The sequence below is a fragment of the Muscardinus avellanarius genome (assembly GCF_963383645.1).
Source record: "Muscardinus avellanarius genome assembly, chromosome: 4".
NCBI classification, from domain to species: Eukaryota; Metazoa; Chordata; class Mammalia; order Rodentia; family Gliridae; genus Muscardinus; species Muscardinus avellanarius.
The window spans coordinates 134,790,878-134,806,302 of NC_137789.1; the positions used below are offsets into that span (position 1 = coordinate 134,790,878).

The 15,425-nt window shown below is 42.7% G+C and overlaps 1 protein-coding gene across 1 annotated transcript in view; it reads right to left on the minus strand.

The window, feature by feature from the left end:
- Positions 1 to 11,425, minus strand: part of ARMH3 (armadillo like helical domain containing 3) — a gene marked incomplete at its 3' end in the record, with an annotated part of 257,318 nt that extends 245,893 nt beyond the window's left edge. Inside the window, exons 1-4 of the mRNA XM_080693692.1 lie at positions 11,296 to 11,425; positions 8,724 to 8,836; positions 3,714 to 3,770; positions 3,460 to 3,606 (exon numbers count right to left, since the gene is read on the minus strand). Of these exons, the coding sequence (XP_080549818.1) occupies positions 3,460 to 3,606; positions 3,714 to 3,770; positions 8,724 to 8,836; positions 11,296 to 11,335 (357 nt within the window). The 5' untranslated portion in view covers positions 11,336 to 11,425. The remainder of the gene's footprint in view (positions 1 to 3,459; positions 3,607 to 3,713; positions 3,771 to 8,723; positions 8,837 to 11,295) is intronic.
- Between the last annotated feature and the right edge of the window lie 4,000 nt (positions 11,426 to 15,425).

The window sequence follows — 15,425 nt, forward strand, 5'->3', positions numbered from 1 at the left end:
GACCCTGTTTCCAAATAAAATATAAAATGGGTCTGGGAGTATAGCCCGGAGGTAGAAAGCCTCTGGGTTCCACCCCCCAGTACCACCAAAAAAAAAAAAAAAAAAAAAAGAATAAAAAAAGAGGGCTGGGGGTGTAGCTCAAAGGAAGAATGCCCCTGGGTTCTATCCCCAGTACCACTAAAAAATTAATAAGAATAATGTTCTACATTATTAGGAGTCATAAAATGGCTTAAGATTAACTTATTTTGACTTAAACAGTTTTGAGCCAAGCATGGTGGTACATGCCGGTAATGCCAATATTTGGGAGGCTGAGACAGTTTCAAGGCCAGCCTTGTCCACTTTGGCCATCCGCAACTTAGCGACAACCTGTTTTGAAATAGAAAATAGGTGTGGTAAACTGGGTGTGGTAGCACACGCTTGTAATCCCAGCATTTGGGAGTCTGAGACTGGAGGATCACAGTTCGCGGACAGCCTCAGCTACTTAGTGAGGCCCTCTACAACTCAGTGAGACCCTGTTTCAAAATAAAGAATAGAAAATTGGGCAGGGGTTTGGCTCGGAGGTCGCTTGCCTCTGGGTTCCATCCCCAGACCCATAAATAAATAAATAAATAAATAAATAAATAAATAAATAAATAAATAAAATAGCTGTGGTGATGTAGCCCAGAGGTAAAAGGCCCCTGAGTTCCATCCCCAGTACCACACACACACACACACACACACACACACACACACATTGCTGCCGGGCATTGTGGCGCACATTTGTAATCCCAGCATTCTTTAGAATGAGACTGCAGGATTGTGGTTCGTGGACAGTCTCAGCTACTTAGTGAGGCCCTTCACAACTCAGTGAAACCCTGTTTCAAAAACAGAGCCCTCAGCAACTTAGCAAGACCATTCAAAATAAAAAAATAAGCCGGGCGTGGTGGCACACGCTTGTAATCCCAGCATTCGGGAGGCTGAAACCTGGAGGATCGCAGTTTGCGGACAGCCTCAGCTACTCAGTGAGGCCCTCTGCAACTCAGTGAGACCCAGTTTCAAAATAAAGAATAAAAACTAGGGCAGGGGGTGTAGCTCAGAAGTCGAATGCCCCTGGGTTCTATCCCCAGACCCGCAAAAAAAAAAAACAAAAAAAAAATAAAAAAATAAAAAAATAAAAGCCAGGCATGGTGGTGCATGAATGTAATCCCAGCATTTGGGAGGCTGAGACAGGAGGATCTCGGTTCTAGGACAGCCTCAGCTACTTAGTGAGGACCTTTGCAACTCAGTGAGACCTTGTTTTAAAATAAAGAATAAAAAATAGAGCCAGGCATGGTGGCACATGCCTGTAATCCCAGCATTTGGGAGGCTGAGGCAGGAGGATCACGGTTCATGGACAACCTCAGCTAATTAGTGAGGCCCTCTGCAACTCAGTGAGACCCTGTTTCAAAATAAAGAATTTTAAAAAAACAATAGGGCTGGGGAGTGGAGCTCGGAGATACAATGCCCCTGGGTTCCATCCCAGTACTGCAAAAAGAAAAAAAAGTAACACATGGAGTCTGAGCCAGGAGGATCAAGGTTCACAGCCAGCCTCAGCTACTTAGTGAGCTCTCTGCAACTTAGTGAGACCCTGCTTCCAAATAAAAGAATAAAAAATTGGGAGGGGGTATAGCTCTGGGGTAGAGTGCCACTGGGTTTAACCCCCAGTACCACACACAAAAAAAAATAATAGAACTGGGGGGTGTACCTAGGAGGAGTAAGAATGCCTCTGGTTTCACCCTTCAGTACTATAAAAAAAATTTTCTTCTGATGTTTTCTATAATCATCCTTACCTCAGTTTCCTCTCTACCTATTGTTCTCCTCAAATAATAAAAATTATTTCATTGTCTGCTGGGAGTAGTACACATCCTAGAAATAGGCAAAACTACTACTCCAAGGATCAATTTTACTACTTTATTGATTCCAGCTGGGCATAGCGGTACATGCTTGTAATCCCACTACCTAGGAAACTGAAAACAGGAGGATTGCAAGTTTGAGGACCAAGTAGTCACTCTCATAAACCTGGAAAGACCCTTGCCAGGCGTGGTGGTGCATGTTCATAATCCCAGCACATGAGAGGCTGAGACAAGAGGATTATGCAGGTTCATTTTTTTCTGGCTTCAAACCTGTGCGATCCTCCTGTCTCAGCCTCCCAAGTGCGGGGATTACAAGCGTGGGCCACCACGCCCAGCTTTTGATTATGCAGGTTCAAACCCAGCCTCAGCTACTTAGTGAGGCTCTCAGCAACTTAGTGAAACCCTGTTTTCAAATAAAATATAAAATATGTCTCGGAGTGTAGCCCAGAGGTAGAATGCCCCTGGCTTCCATCCCAGTACCACAAAAAATAATAATAATTAAAAAAAAAAAACTAGCAAGACCTTGTTTTGAAATAAATTAATTAATTTAATGGGGTTGGGGGTGTAACTCAGAAGTAAAATGCCCCTGGGTTCAATCCCCAGTATCACAAAAAAAAAAAAAAAAAAAAGAAAAGAAAAGAAAAAGCAAGCCGGGTGTGGTGGTGCACGCTTATAATCCCCGTGCTTGGGAGGCGGAGACAGGAGGATCACGCAGGTTCAAAGCCATCCGCGTGCGCTGGCTTAAGAGACCCTGTTTCCAAATAAAAAGTATAAAATAGGTCTGGGAGTGTAGCCCGGAGGTAGAAGGGCTTTCAGGAACCCCAGCACCACCAAAAAGAAGGAGGAGGAGGAGGAGAAGGAGGAGGAGGAGGAGGAGGAGGAGGAGGAGGAGGAGGAGGAGGAGGAGGAGGAGGAAAAAGAAAGTATAAATTGCTTTAATAGGAAGATAGTTAAACAAACATAGCACAGAGTCAAGACTAGAGTCACATCTTGACACAGCACTTGTCTTGGTGTGCTAGAGTCCTAGAAGAGAGTTTGCTGACCTTGACTCACTAACAGGGCAATCAATGCACCCATTAGTACCCAGATCAGAACTATGCCCTACCCTGGGTCCTGGAAACTTTAGTTGGCAGGTCTCTTTCCTCATGCCAATCAGGAAACTGGTGCCTGCCACAGTATGTTGTAAATCCTTTTCTCTTTTTCTAGAATAAAAGATTTATAGAACTGTGTAAAAAAATATCGCATATATATTTGAATAAAGAAATTTTAAAAAAAAGAAAACCTCATGGCCAGGTACAGTGGCACATGCCTGTAATCACAGATACTTGAGAGGCTGAGGCAGGAGGGTCACCAGTTTGAGGCCAATCTCAGCAAACTAGCAAGATCCTGTCTCAAAATAAAAAATAAAAAAAGGTTGGGAGTGAAATATAATTTAGTAGCAAAGCTCACTAGGTTCAATTCCAGTACAGGGAGAAGGGAAGAAAACCTCATGGGTAAGGGCAATTTTAGGATCCTCAGGTACCAACGAATGAGTTATAATTTCCTTTCTCCTGTTGAACAAGACTTCCCCAGTGTCCCAGCCTTGTACCTGCAATGCATTGACAACTCGAATTGGATGTTCTTCTCCCAGAGCCTGGATGCAGTGTTGAAATAAGCAATTAATATTGTCCTTGATCTTCATTAACTCCTCACCATCAAGAGATTCTAGCTTCCCTTCTAGGTACTCTAAATTCACCTGTGAAAGAAACAATAAGGGCCTGGGCACCTTTTGGTGCAGCACACAGAATACACGATATGGCAATCTTAGTTACCAGGAAACCAACAGAGGCCACCAAGTCTTACCTTCATGAGGAAGAGCTCCTCCCAAAACCGAGGGCTGCACTTACTGGGGTCCTCTGTCTGAAACCACAAGATAAGCATGTTCATCTCTACCAGCTAATACCAAAAGCATTAAGAATACTATAAGAGCCAGGCCTGGTGGCGTACACTTGTAATCTCAATACTTGGGAGGCTAAGACAGGAGGATCACAGGTTCAAAGCCAGCCTCAGCTACTTAGTGAGGACTTCCACAACTTAGTTTGACTGTTTCAAAATAAAGAATAAAAAATGAGGCTGGAGATGTAGCTGGGAAGTAGAATCCCCTGGGTTCAATCCCCAGTACCACCAAAAAAAAAAAAAGAATATTATAAGCCAGGACCTGTAATATTAGCAGTTGGGAGGTTGAGACAAGAGAATCACAGATTCAAGGACTGCCTCAGCAACTTGGCAAGACTGTTTCAAAATTAAAAAGTAAGCCAGGCATGGTGGGCACACTTATAATCCCAGGATTTGGGAGGCTGAGACCGGAGAATCATGGTTCGCGGAGAGCCTCAGCTACTTAATGAGCCCCTCTGCAACACAGTGAGACCCATTTTCAAAATAAAGAATAAAAAATAGGGTAGAGGGTGTAGCTCGTTAGTCGAATGTCCCTGGGTTCCATCCCCAGACTCGCAAAAAATAAATAAATAAATAAATATATAAATAAAATTAAAAAGTAGATTTAGAGGCTAAGACAGGAGGATCACATGCCCAAGGACAATTTCAGCAACTTAGACTGTTTCAAAATAAAAAAATAAAATAGGGCTGGGCATGGTGGCACACGCTTGTAATCCCCGCACTTGGGAGGCGGAGACAGGAGGATAGCACTGGTTTGAAACCAGCCTCGCTGGCTTAAGAGATCCTGTTTCCAAATAAAAAAAATATAAAATAAGTCTGGGAGGGTAGCCCAGAGGTAGAAGGGCTTCCAGGAATCCCAATACCACCAAAAAATAAAATAAAATAAAATAAAATAAAATAAAATAAAATAAAATAAAATAAAATAGGGCTAGGAGAATAGATCAGAGGCACAACTAAATTCAATCCCTAGTACCACAAAAAATAAAAAGAAGTGGGAGGTAGAAAGCCCTTGGATGCAATTCCCAATACTAAAAAAAAAAAAAAAAAAAAAAAATTGCTACCAAGAACTAAGATCTGCCAGGACTGATGGTATACACTTGTAATCCCTGTACTTGGGAGGCTTAGACGGGAGGACAACAGGTTTACAGCCAGCCTCAACTACATAGTGAGGCCCACTGCAACTTAGCAAGACCCTGTTTCAAGATAAAGAATAAAAAATAGGGCTAGGGGTGTAGCTAGAATGGCCCTGGATTTAATCCCAAGGACTGCAAAATAACAACAATAACAACAACAACAACAACAACAATAATAATAATAATAGAATTAAAAAGACTGGAGATGAGCCTGGCATGATGATACATGCTTGTAATCCCAGTACTTGGGAGGCTGAGACAGAATTGTGGGTTCAAGGACAGCCTCAGCAAATAGACTCTAATCTAGCAAGACCCTGTATCAAAAAAATAAAACAGAGCCGGGTATGATGGTGCAAATCTGTAATCCTAGCATTTGGGAGGCAGAGACAGGAAGATCTTGATTTGTGGACAGCCTCAGCTACTTAGCATGGCCCTTCACAACTCAGTGAGACCGTTTCAAAATAAAGAATTAAAAAAAAAAAAATAGGGCTGGGGGTATAGCTCAGAGGGAGAATGCCTCTGGGTTCCACTCTCAGTAGCATAAATCAATCAACTAATCAATTAATTAATTAAAATAGGAAGCAGATTGTGGTGGCACACAATTGTAATCCCAGCATTTGAAAGGCTAAAACAGGAGGATAACAGTTCACAGCCAGCCTCAGCTACTTAGTGAGGCCTTTTGCAAATCAGTGAGACCCTGTTTTAAAAAATAAAGAATAAAAAATAGGGCTGGGGTTATAGCTCCAAGGTAGAATGTCCCTAGGTTCCATCCCCAGTCATGAAAAATAAAATAGCTGGGCATGGTGGGGAATGCTTGTAATCCCAGGATTTGAGAGGCTGAGACAAGAGAATCGGAGTTCCTGGGCAGCCTCAATTTGAGGACCTTTGCAACTCAGTAACAACCTGTTTCACAATAAAGAATAGAAGCTGGGCATGGTGGCACAAATTTGTAATCCCAGCATTCAGGAGGCTGAGACTGGAGAATCAGCTACTTAGTGAGGCCCTCTGCAACTTAGTGAGACCTGGTTTCAAAATAAAGAATAAAAAATAGGGCAGGGGGTGCATCTCGGAGGTCGAATGCCCCTGGGTTCCATCCCCAGACCCACAAAAAAATAGAATAAAATAAAATAAAATAAAATAAAATAAAATAAAATATAGAGCCAGGTGTGATGGCACATGCTTGTAATCACAGCTTTTGAGAGGCTAAGATAGGAGGATTGCGGTTCACAGACAGCCTCAGCCACTTAGTGAGGCCCTCTGCAACACAGTGAGACCCTGTTTCAAAATAAAGAATTAAAAAAGAATGGGGCTAGAGGTGTATCTTGGAGGGAGTACCACAAAAAAGAAAAAAAGAAAGGGAGGAGGAAGGAGGAAGGAAGGAAAGAAGAAAGAAAGGAAGGATAAAACTAGGGTCAAGGATGTAGCTCAGAGCTAGAATGCCCCTGGATTCCATCCCCAGTAACGCAAAAATTAATTAATTAATTAATTAAAGTAGGGCTGGGAGTGTAGCTCAGAGGTAGAATGCCCCTGGGTTTAATACCCAGTGCCACAAAAAAAAAAAAAAAGGGACTGAGGATGTAACTCAGAAGTAGAATGCTCCTGGGTTCAATACTCAGAACATTAATAAAAAAAGAAAAAAGAGATTGTTTCCACCAGGAGTGGTGATCCATGCCTGTAATCCTAGTATTTGCTAAACTAGAACAGGAGAATCCAAAGTTTAAGGCCAGCTTCAACAACTTAGTGAGACTCTCAGCAAACCAGCAAGACCCTGCTTCAAAATAAAAAATTTACACTGAGCATGGTGGAACACACATGTACACCCAGTGCTTGGGAGGCTGAGATCACAGGGTTAAGGCCACTCTCAGCAACCTACTGAGATCCTGTTTCAAAACAAAAATACAAGCCGGGTGTGATGGCGCATGTTTGTAATCCCAGCATTTGGGAGGCTGAGACAGAGGAGGATCACAGTTAGTAGACAGTCTCAGCTACTTAGTGAGGCCCTTTGGAACTCAGTGAGACCCCATTTCAAAATAAAGAATAAAAAATAGGGCTGGTGGTGTAGCTCTGAGGTAGAATGCCCCTGGGTTCCATCCCCAGTACCGCAAAAAAAAAAAAAAAAAAAAAAAAGAGCTGGGGATATAGCCCAGAGATAGAATGCCCCTAGGTTCAATCCCTAGTACCAAAAAAGTAAATAAATAAATAATTAATTAATTAATTAAATACAGAGGACTGGGAGTTTACTTTAGAAGTAGAATGCCCAAGGTTCAATCCCCACTACCAAAAAGGAAAAAAAAAGAAAAAAATTCTGAAGCCAGGCGTGGTAGAACACACTTGTAATCCCAGCATTTGGGAGGCTAAAACAGGAGGATCCCAGTTCCCAGCCAGCCTCGGCTACTACTTAGTGAGGCCCTTTACAACTCAGTGAGACCCTGTTTCAAATTAAAGAATAAAAAATAAGACTGGGAGTATAGCTCAGAGGTAGAATGCCCCTGAGTTCCATCCTCAGTACCACAAAAAAAAAAGGAAAAGCAAAATTCTGTTTCTAGACCTTGTCAACAGCCAGGGTTTTTTTTTTTTTGATTTGGTTTATTTTGGTACGGAGATTGAACCCAGAGACAGTCAACCTTTAATTTTATTTATTTAGCCCAATTTTATTTATTATTTGGAAACAGGGTCTCACTAAGTTGTGGAGGGCCTCAGACCTGCAATCCTCCTGTCTCAGCCTCCCAAGTACTGGGATTATAAACCTGCATCACCATGTCTTGCTCTGGTGTGAGTGTGTTTTGGGAGGGGATGCTAGCAATGGATCCCAGGGGTGTTCTGCCTCTAAGCTACATCTCCAACCCTATTTCATTCCATTTTTTTATTGTTTATTTACTTGATTTTTGTGGTACTGGGGATTAAACCCAGGGGCATTCTGCCTCAGAGCAACAACTCCAACCCTATTTTATTTTATTATATGTTATATATTTATTATATATATATATTTATTATATATAATATATATATATAGAGAGAGAGAGAGAGTGTGTGTGCGTGTGTGTGTGTGTGTGTATGGTAATTGGGGTGGAACCCAGAGGCTTCCTACCTCCATGCTATAATCCCTGACCTATTTCATATTTTATTTGTAAACAGGGTCTCACTAAGCTGCTGAGAGCCTCACTAAGTAGCTGAGGCTGGCTTCGAACCTGTGTGATCCTCCTGTCTCAGCCTCCCAAGCACAGGGATTACAAGCGTGCGCCACCACGCCCGGCTTCCTATTTTATTTTTTTATTTTGAAACTGGATCTCACAAAGTTGCTAAGGCTGGCCTTGATCTCTGGTCGTCCTGTCTCAGCCTCCCAAGTACTGGGATTACATGAATGTGTCACCACACTCAGCTTTTATTTATTTTCAAAACAGGGTTGAGATAAGTTGTTAAGGCTGACCTCAAACCTGAGATCCTCCTGTCTCAGCCTCCCACATACTAAAATACAGGTGTACACTACTGCACCCAGCTGCATACATCTTTCTTAAAGCTATTAACTTTCCCATTCTTCTTCCCTCCTTTCAATTGTTGGACTTAGCTCATGGCAAAATCCTTTAAGAACATAACAATCTCTATGACCATAACCCCTACCATGGGAGCTTACTCTCGTCCTTCAGCTCTCTCCTTCCCTCCTCCCCACCCCTCTCCTCAAAACTCCTTGAGCAACTTGAAAGTGGCAGGCAGAGGTAAGGTCTCCCTCACTCAGACTACGAAACTAGAATTGAGTTGCCAAGTATGACAGGGTTCCAGGCCTTACCATGAAGATCTCATCATACATCAGTACCACTTTTTCCTTTAGTGGTTTTTTGGAGGCTGAAGATTTCCGGAGCAAACCTCCCCGTTTCTCTACCTGTGCCATGGTTAGAGAACCTGTGATGAAACAAAAGAAAGAAAGAAAAAAGAAAGGAAGAAAGGAAGAAAGGAAGAAAGAAAGAAAGAAAGAAAGAAAGAAAGAAAGAAGCCACATTTTAGGGATTTTTTAGGGCAATGAAAATAATCTATGTATTATAATGATACTTATATGCATTTGTGTAAACCCTGGAATATATAACTAAGAGTGCACCCTAGATGGTGTATAATAGCATACATCTTTTACCTAGTACTAGGAGGCTGAGACAGGAGGATCACAGGTTCAAAGACAGCCTCAGCAGGCAGTGAGATTCTCATCAACCTAGTGAGATCTTATTTCAAAATAAAAATAAAAAATAGGGCTGGGAGTACAGCACAGAGGTAGAATGCCCCTGGGTTCAATCCCCAGTACCTCAAAAAAAAGAGTGCACCTTAATGTAAATGTGCACTTTGGGTGATAATAATGTATAAGGAAATGTAGGATCATCAACGAGGCATGGTAGCACATGCCTATAATTCTAATACTTGTAAGGCTGAATTAGGAGGACAACAGGTTTGAGGACGACCTCAACAAGTAGTGAGATTCTCATTAACCTAGCAAGATCCTGTTTCAAAAATAAAAATAGAGTAGGGCTAGGGGTGTAGCTCAGAGATCAAAGGCTGCTGGGTTAAAAAAAAAAAAAAGTAGGATCAATGCTGGGCATGGTGGTACACACTTGTAATCCCCATGCTTGGAAGGCGGAGACAGGAAGATCGCAGGTTCGAAGCCAGCCTCGCTGGCTTAAGAGACCTGTTTCCAAATAAAAATATTTTTAAAAATGGGTCTGGGAGTATAGCCTGGAGGTAGAAGGGTTTCCAGGAACCCTAAGTACCACCAAAAAAAAAAAAAAAAGGATCATCAATTGTAACTGATACCACTCTGATAAGGTATATTATTAATGAAGGAGGCTGTAAATGTATAGAGGCAGGGAACTAATAGGATATCTCTACACTTTCCCCTCAATTTTGCTGTGAACCTAAAATAGCTCTAAGCTGGGCGTGGTGGCGCATGCTTATAATCCCAGGATTTGGGAGGCTGAGACTGGAGGATCACGAACAGCCTCAGCTACTTAGTGAGGCCCTCCGCAACTCAATGAGACCCTGTTTCAAAATAAAGAATAAAAAATTGGGCAGGGGGTGTAGCTCAGAGGTCAAATGCCTCTGGTTCCATCCCCAGACCCACTAAATAAATAAATAAATAAATAAATAAATAAATAAATAAATAAATAAATAAATGGGCTGGGGGAGTAGCTCAGAGGTAGAATACCCCTGGGTTCCATCCCTGGTATCACAAAATAAATAAAAATTAAAAATAGGAGCCGGGCGTGGTGGCGCACGCTTGTAATCCCAGCATTTGGGAGGCTGAGACCGGAGGATCGCGGTTCGCGGACAGCCTCAGCTACTTAGTGAGGCCCTCTGCAACTCAGTGAGACCTGGTTTCAAAATAAAGAATAAAAAATAGGGCAGGGGGTGTAGCTCGGAGGTTGAATGCCCCTGGGTTCCATCCCCAGACCCGAAAAAAAAAAAATTAAAAATAGGCCTGGAGTGTAGTTTAGAAGTAGAATGCCCCTGGGTTCTAACCCTAGTACCACAATAAATAAGTAAAGAGCCGGGTTTGGTGACACACGCTTATAATCCCAGCATTCAGGAGACTGAGACGGGAGGATCCAGGTTCGCGGCCAGCCTCAGCTACTACTTAGTGAGGCCCTTTGCAACTCAGTGAGACCCTGTTTCAAAATAAAGAATAAAAAATAGGGCTGGGGGTGTAGCTCAGAGGTGGAAAAATGACCCTGGGTTTCATCCCCAGTACTGCAATAAATAAATAAATAGCCAGGTGTGGTGATGCATGCTTGTAATCCCAGCATTTGGGAGGCTGAGACAAGAGGATCATAGTTTCTTGGCCTGTCTCAGCTACTTAGTGAGACCCGCTGCAACTTAGTGAGACCTTGTTTCAAAATAAAAAATAAAAAAATAGGGCTGGGGGTGTAGCTTGGAGGTACAATGTCCTTGGGTTCCATCTCCAGCACTGCAAAAAATAACTGAATTTTAAAAAGAAAAGAAAGCCACAGTCAGCGCCAATTATGCTCTCCAAGATGCTTGAGAGTCTACTGAAATGCCTCTCAATGGGAATTTTTTTAAGAAGAAATGATAAACAACCATGGTAGTTCTTAAACATCTATCTGTCCAATACCCCCTCCCTGGACCAGGTAATGTCAAGGTTTAAATCATTACTTGGCCTAACGCACAGCACATTTTACATCCTTAAAATGTGCCAGTGGACAAGGCTTTAAGCAGTTCAAAAACCAAACAGGAAAGTGTAACTAGCTCCATCTATAATAGGTCTGGCCATATATCTGATGTTGATAGAAGGAAGGCTGCAAACCACAGTGCCCACAGACTGATGGTGAAGTTAAATCTCAAATATTGATCGAGCTTAGGACCATTAAGGCAGGAAGTGTACTGCAGACCGATGTGCTCCATCGACTTCCCCAAAGTAAGTGGATTCTCGTCACTGCAAAGTACTTGGCCTTCACTTCCTCATAAATCACACTGCACTTGACTGTCTCCAGAAATTCCTCTGGAAAGAGACCAAGGCAGAAAATAGCAATTAAGAGACAAAAAAATAAATAAATCTGATTTGAAAATAACTGAATATAATAATACAATACTTTCAAATTTAATTGTATTTGTAACACTTTGAAAATCTTTTTAATCTTTTAAGGAAGAGATGCACCCAATAATTCAAAAGATTCTACCTCAGACATCATCTTCTCTTAATACATACAGCTAAAAAGAGAGATTCACCTGAGCGTGGTGGCGCACTTTTGTAATCCCAGCATTTGGGAGACTGAGATAGGAGGATCACAGTTTGTGGACAGCCTCAGCTACTTAGTGAGGCCCTTTGCAACCCAGTGAGATCGGTCTCTGTTTCAAAATAAAAAATAAAAAATAGGGCTGGAGGTGTAGCTCAGAGGTAGAATGCCCCTGAGTTCCATCCCTAGTACCACCAAAAAAATGAGTTTCACCTTTGAACATACATCAAAGCAGAAAAAATTCCCCAATTAGGAATTAAACATCTTTAGCACTAGAACTACCTCTTACACATATTATAAGTATTTGGCTCATGGTAAATGCTTGGGAGAGCTTCTCACTGACTGATTCTGACATAAAGGAAAGGAAAAGCTCTCAAAAGTTCTAGGTCTGACGTGTGTGTGTGTGTGTGTGTGTGTGTGTGTGTGTGTGTGTGTGTGTGTGTCTGGTGATTGAACCTGGGGCATTTCAACCTCTGAGCTACACCCTCAGCCCTTCTTATTTATTTTGAAGCAGGGTCTCACTAAATTGCTGTAATTGGCCTTCAACTTGTGATCTTCCAGTCTCGAACTCCCATGTAATGGGATTACAGGTGTGCTTTACCTCATGTGGCTCTGCCCTAAAATTTTAGTAAGATCTATCTCAATCAAGGTTTCACTAAACTTGCAAATTCTATTGTGGTATAGAAAAAACTGAAGGAAAAAATAAAAGATTCTTTTCAACAACTTACATTATACTGGCCTAGGCTTTCCTTTTTTATTTTCCTTTGTGTGTGTGTGTGTGTGTGTGTGTTACTGGGGATGGAACCCAGAGGCATTCTACCTCCAAGCAACACAACCAGCCCTTTATTTTGAAACAGGGTCTCACTGAGTTGCAAAGGGCCTCACTTAAGTAGCTGAGGCTGCCTTCAAACCTGCACGATCCTCCTGTCTCAGCCTCCCAAATGCTGGGATTACAAGCATGCGCCACTATGCCCGGATGGCTGTGGCTTTCTTAAAGCATGAAATACAGCCTCCATTCAAAATGTTCCTGTGTCTTTTAAATAGGTTGTCAAGAGAACGATGTCCTTATCCAGTGAAAATAAATTGGAAATTGAGAGAATCCTATTAAAATAAATCAAAAGCAATGCAATTCTAAACTTAGTGGATATAGATCTTGCATATGCTCAGCTTCAACCAGTTGATTAGCATGAGCAGCTGGAACTATGAGTTCCTGGATGTGAAAAGCACAGGTTTACAAACATCTTCCTCTGAGGATTTATAAATGGGTTACAGCTAATCAATATCCATCCCAAATCTAATAAACTCACTCTATTTCAAAATCAATACTTTCTAATAAGCAAAAGGGATTAGGAAAAGAGGGAGAAACTATTTCAATCCAAACTAGCAAATATCCTAAGAAATTAAATTACTTTCAAGATTCTCCTTCCATTTGGAGCAGGGGAAATTAAGCCAAGGACTTCAACTCCTCACTTTCTGTCATCATCACAGGCACCTGGAATTTGCCAGCCACACTGCCTGAAATCTCACTGGATACTGACAACACAAAGTCTACTCCTTCGGCCAGCACTCCGACCCAAGGAAAAAGAAAACAAGTTTCTAGGATAACAGGACTGGGAGGCATACAGAACTCTTGCAAAGCTTTTTCTTTAAGTCGCACAAGCTAAGCCTGTGCTCCTAAGTTTGAAAGTGAACTATCTGACTGGCAGAGCAGTAAGTTGCAGTACACACCAGTAATGCGAATATGATTTGTTTGCATCCTCCTCATGCATTCTGCCCCCTTTACAAGCTTTTCCCATTGCAGGGAGAACCTGCACCAGCAGAGGAGCTACAAGGCACAACAGAACAACCAACCAGCAAAACTGAAACGAAAACAAAGAACTCCAGCTAACTAGGCAACGTGACTAAGTCACTGTGCTTCTCAGTTTCCACAAGTAAAAGAGGACTGGACTGGATTATTACCTAATGGTTTTCTCAGAATCACTGAAACACCACAAATACATAAGGAACATCTAAATACTATAAACTTAGCCAGGCGTGGTGGCGCACGCTTGTAATCCCAGCATTCAGGAGGCTGAGACCTGAGGATGGCAGTTCGTGGACAGCCTCAGCTACTGCTTAGTGATGCCCTCTGCAACTTAGTGAGACCCTGTTTCAAAATAAAGAATCAAAAATAGGGCAGGGGGTATAGCTCGGAGGTAGAATGCCCCTGGATTCTAACCCCAGACCCGCAAAAAAAAATAATAAAAATAAAAATAAATACTATAAGCTTGTCCAAATAAGTAAGTGTAGGGACTCAAACCCAGGCAGCTTAATATTAGAGTTCCTGCTCTAAATCACTATACTCTCTCTTAAAAGCTACACATAAACCAAGTGCCATTGCGTACACCTGTAATCCCAGTATTTGGGAAGCTGAGACAGGAGGAGCACAGGTTCAAGGCCAGTCTCAGCAACTGAGATCCTGTTTCAAAATAAAAAATAAGAGCTGGGCGTGGTGACGCACCCTTGTAATCCCAGCACTTGGGAGGCTGAGACAGGAGGATCCCACAGGTTCAAAGCCAGCCTCAGCTACTGAGTGAGGCTCTCAGCAATTTTGTGAGACCATGTTTCCAAATAAAGTATAAATAGGTCTGGGAAAGCCGGGTGTGATGGCGCACACTTCTTGTTGTTGTTGTTGGTGGTGGTGGTGGTACTGGGGGTGGAACCCAGAGGCTTTCTACCTCCGGGCTATACTCCCAGACCTATTTTATATTTTATTTGGAAACAGGGTCTCACTAAGTTGCTGAGAGCCTCACCAAGTAGCTGAGGCTGGCTTCGAATGTGTGTGATCCTCCTGTCTCAGCCTCCCAAGGGAAGGGAATTACAAGTGTGCGCCACCACGCCCAGCTCAATGGCGCACACTTGTAATCCCAGCATTTGGGAGGTTGAGACAGGAGGATTTCACAGGTTCAAAGCCAGGCTCAGCTACTTAGTGAGGCCCTTTGTAACTCAGTGAGACCCTGTTTCCAAATAAAGAATAAAGCCAGGTGTGAAGGCGCACACTTGTAATCCCAGCATTTGGGAGGCTGAGATCTGGAGGATTGCGGTTCGCAGACAGCCTCAGCTACTTAGTGAGGCCCTCCGCAACTTAGTGAGACCCTGTTTCAAAATAAAGAATAAAAAAATAGGGCAGGAGATGTAGCTTGGAGGTCAAATACCCCTGGGTTCCATCCCCAGATCCAAGAAAGAAAGAAAGAAGAAAGAATAAAAGATAGGGCTGGGGATGTCACTAGGAGGTAGAATGTCCCTAGGTTCCATCCCCAGTACTGCAAAAATAAATAAAAATAAATAAATAAATAAATAAATAAATAAATAAATAGGTCTGGGAGCATAGCCCAGAGGTAGAAGAGATCCTGGGTTCCACCCCAGTACCACAAAATAAAAAAAAATTTTTTTAATTAAAAAATAAAAAATAAGCCTGTCGAGGGGTTAGACCAGTGCTGGGGCCAGCGAGGCCGTCATCGGAGCCTGCCATGAGGCTAGACCGATGCTGGGGCCTCCGAGGCCAGGATCAGAGCCTGCTGAGGGGTTAGGCCGGTGCCGGGACCAATGGTTGGTATCGGAGCCTGCCGTGAGGCAAGGCTGCTACTGAGGCCCTCCAAGGCCGGGATCGGAGCCAGCTGAGGGGTTAGGCTGGTACGGAGGCCAGCGAGACCAGAATCTGGGCCTCCCATGAGGCAAGGCCGCTGCTTGAGCCAGTGAGGTCTGGATCAGTCCAGCGG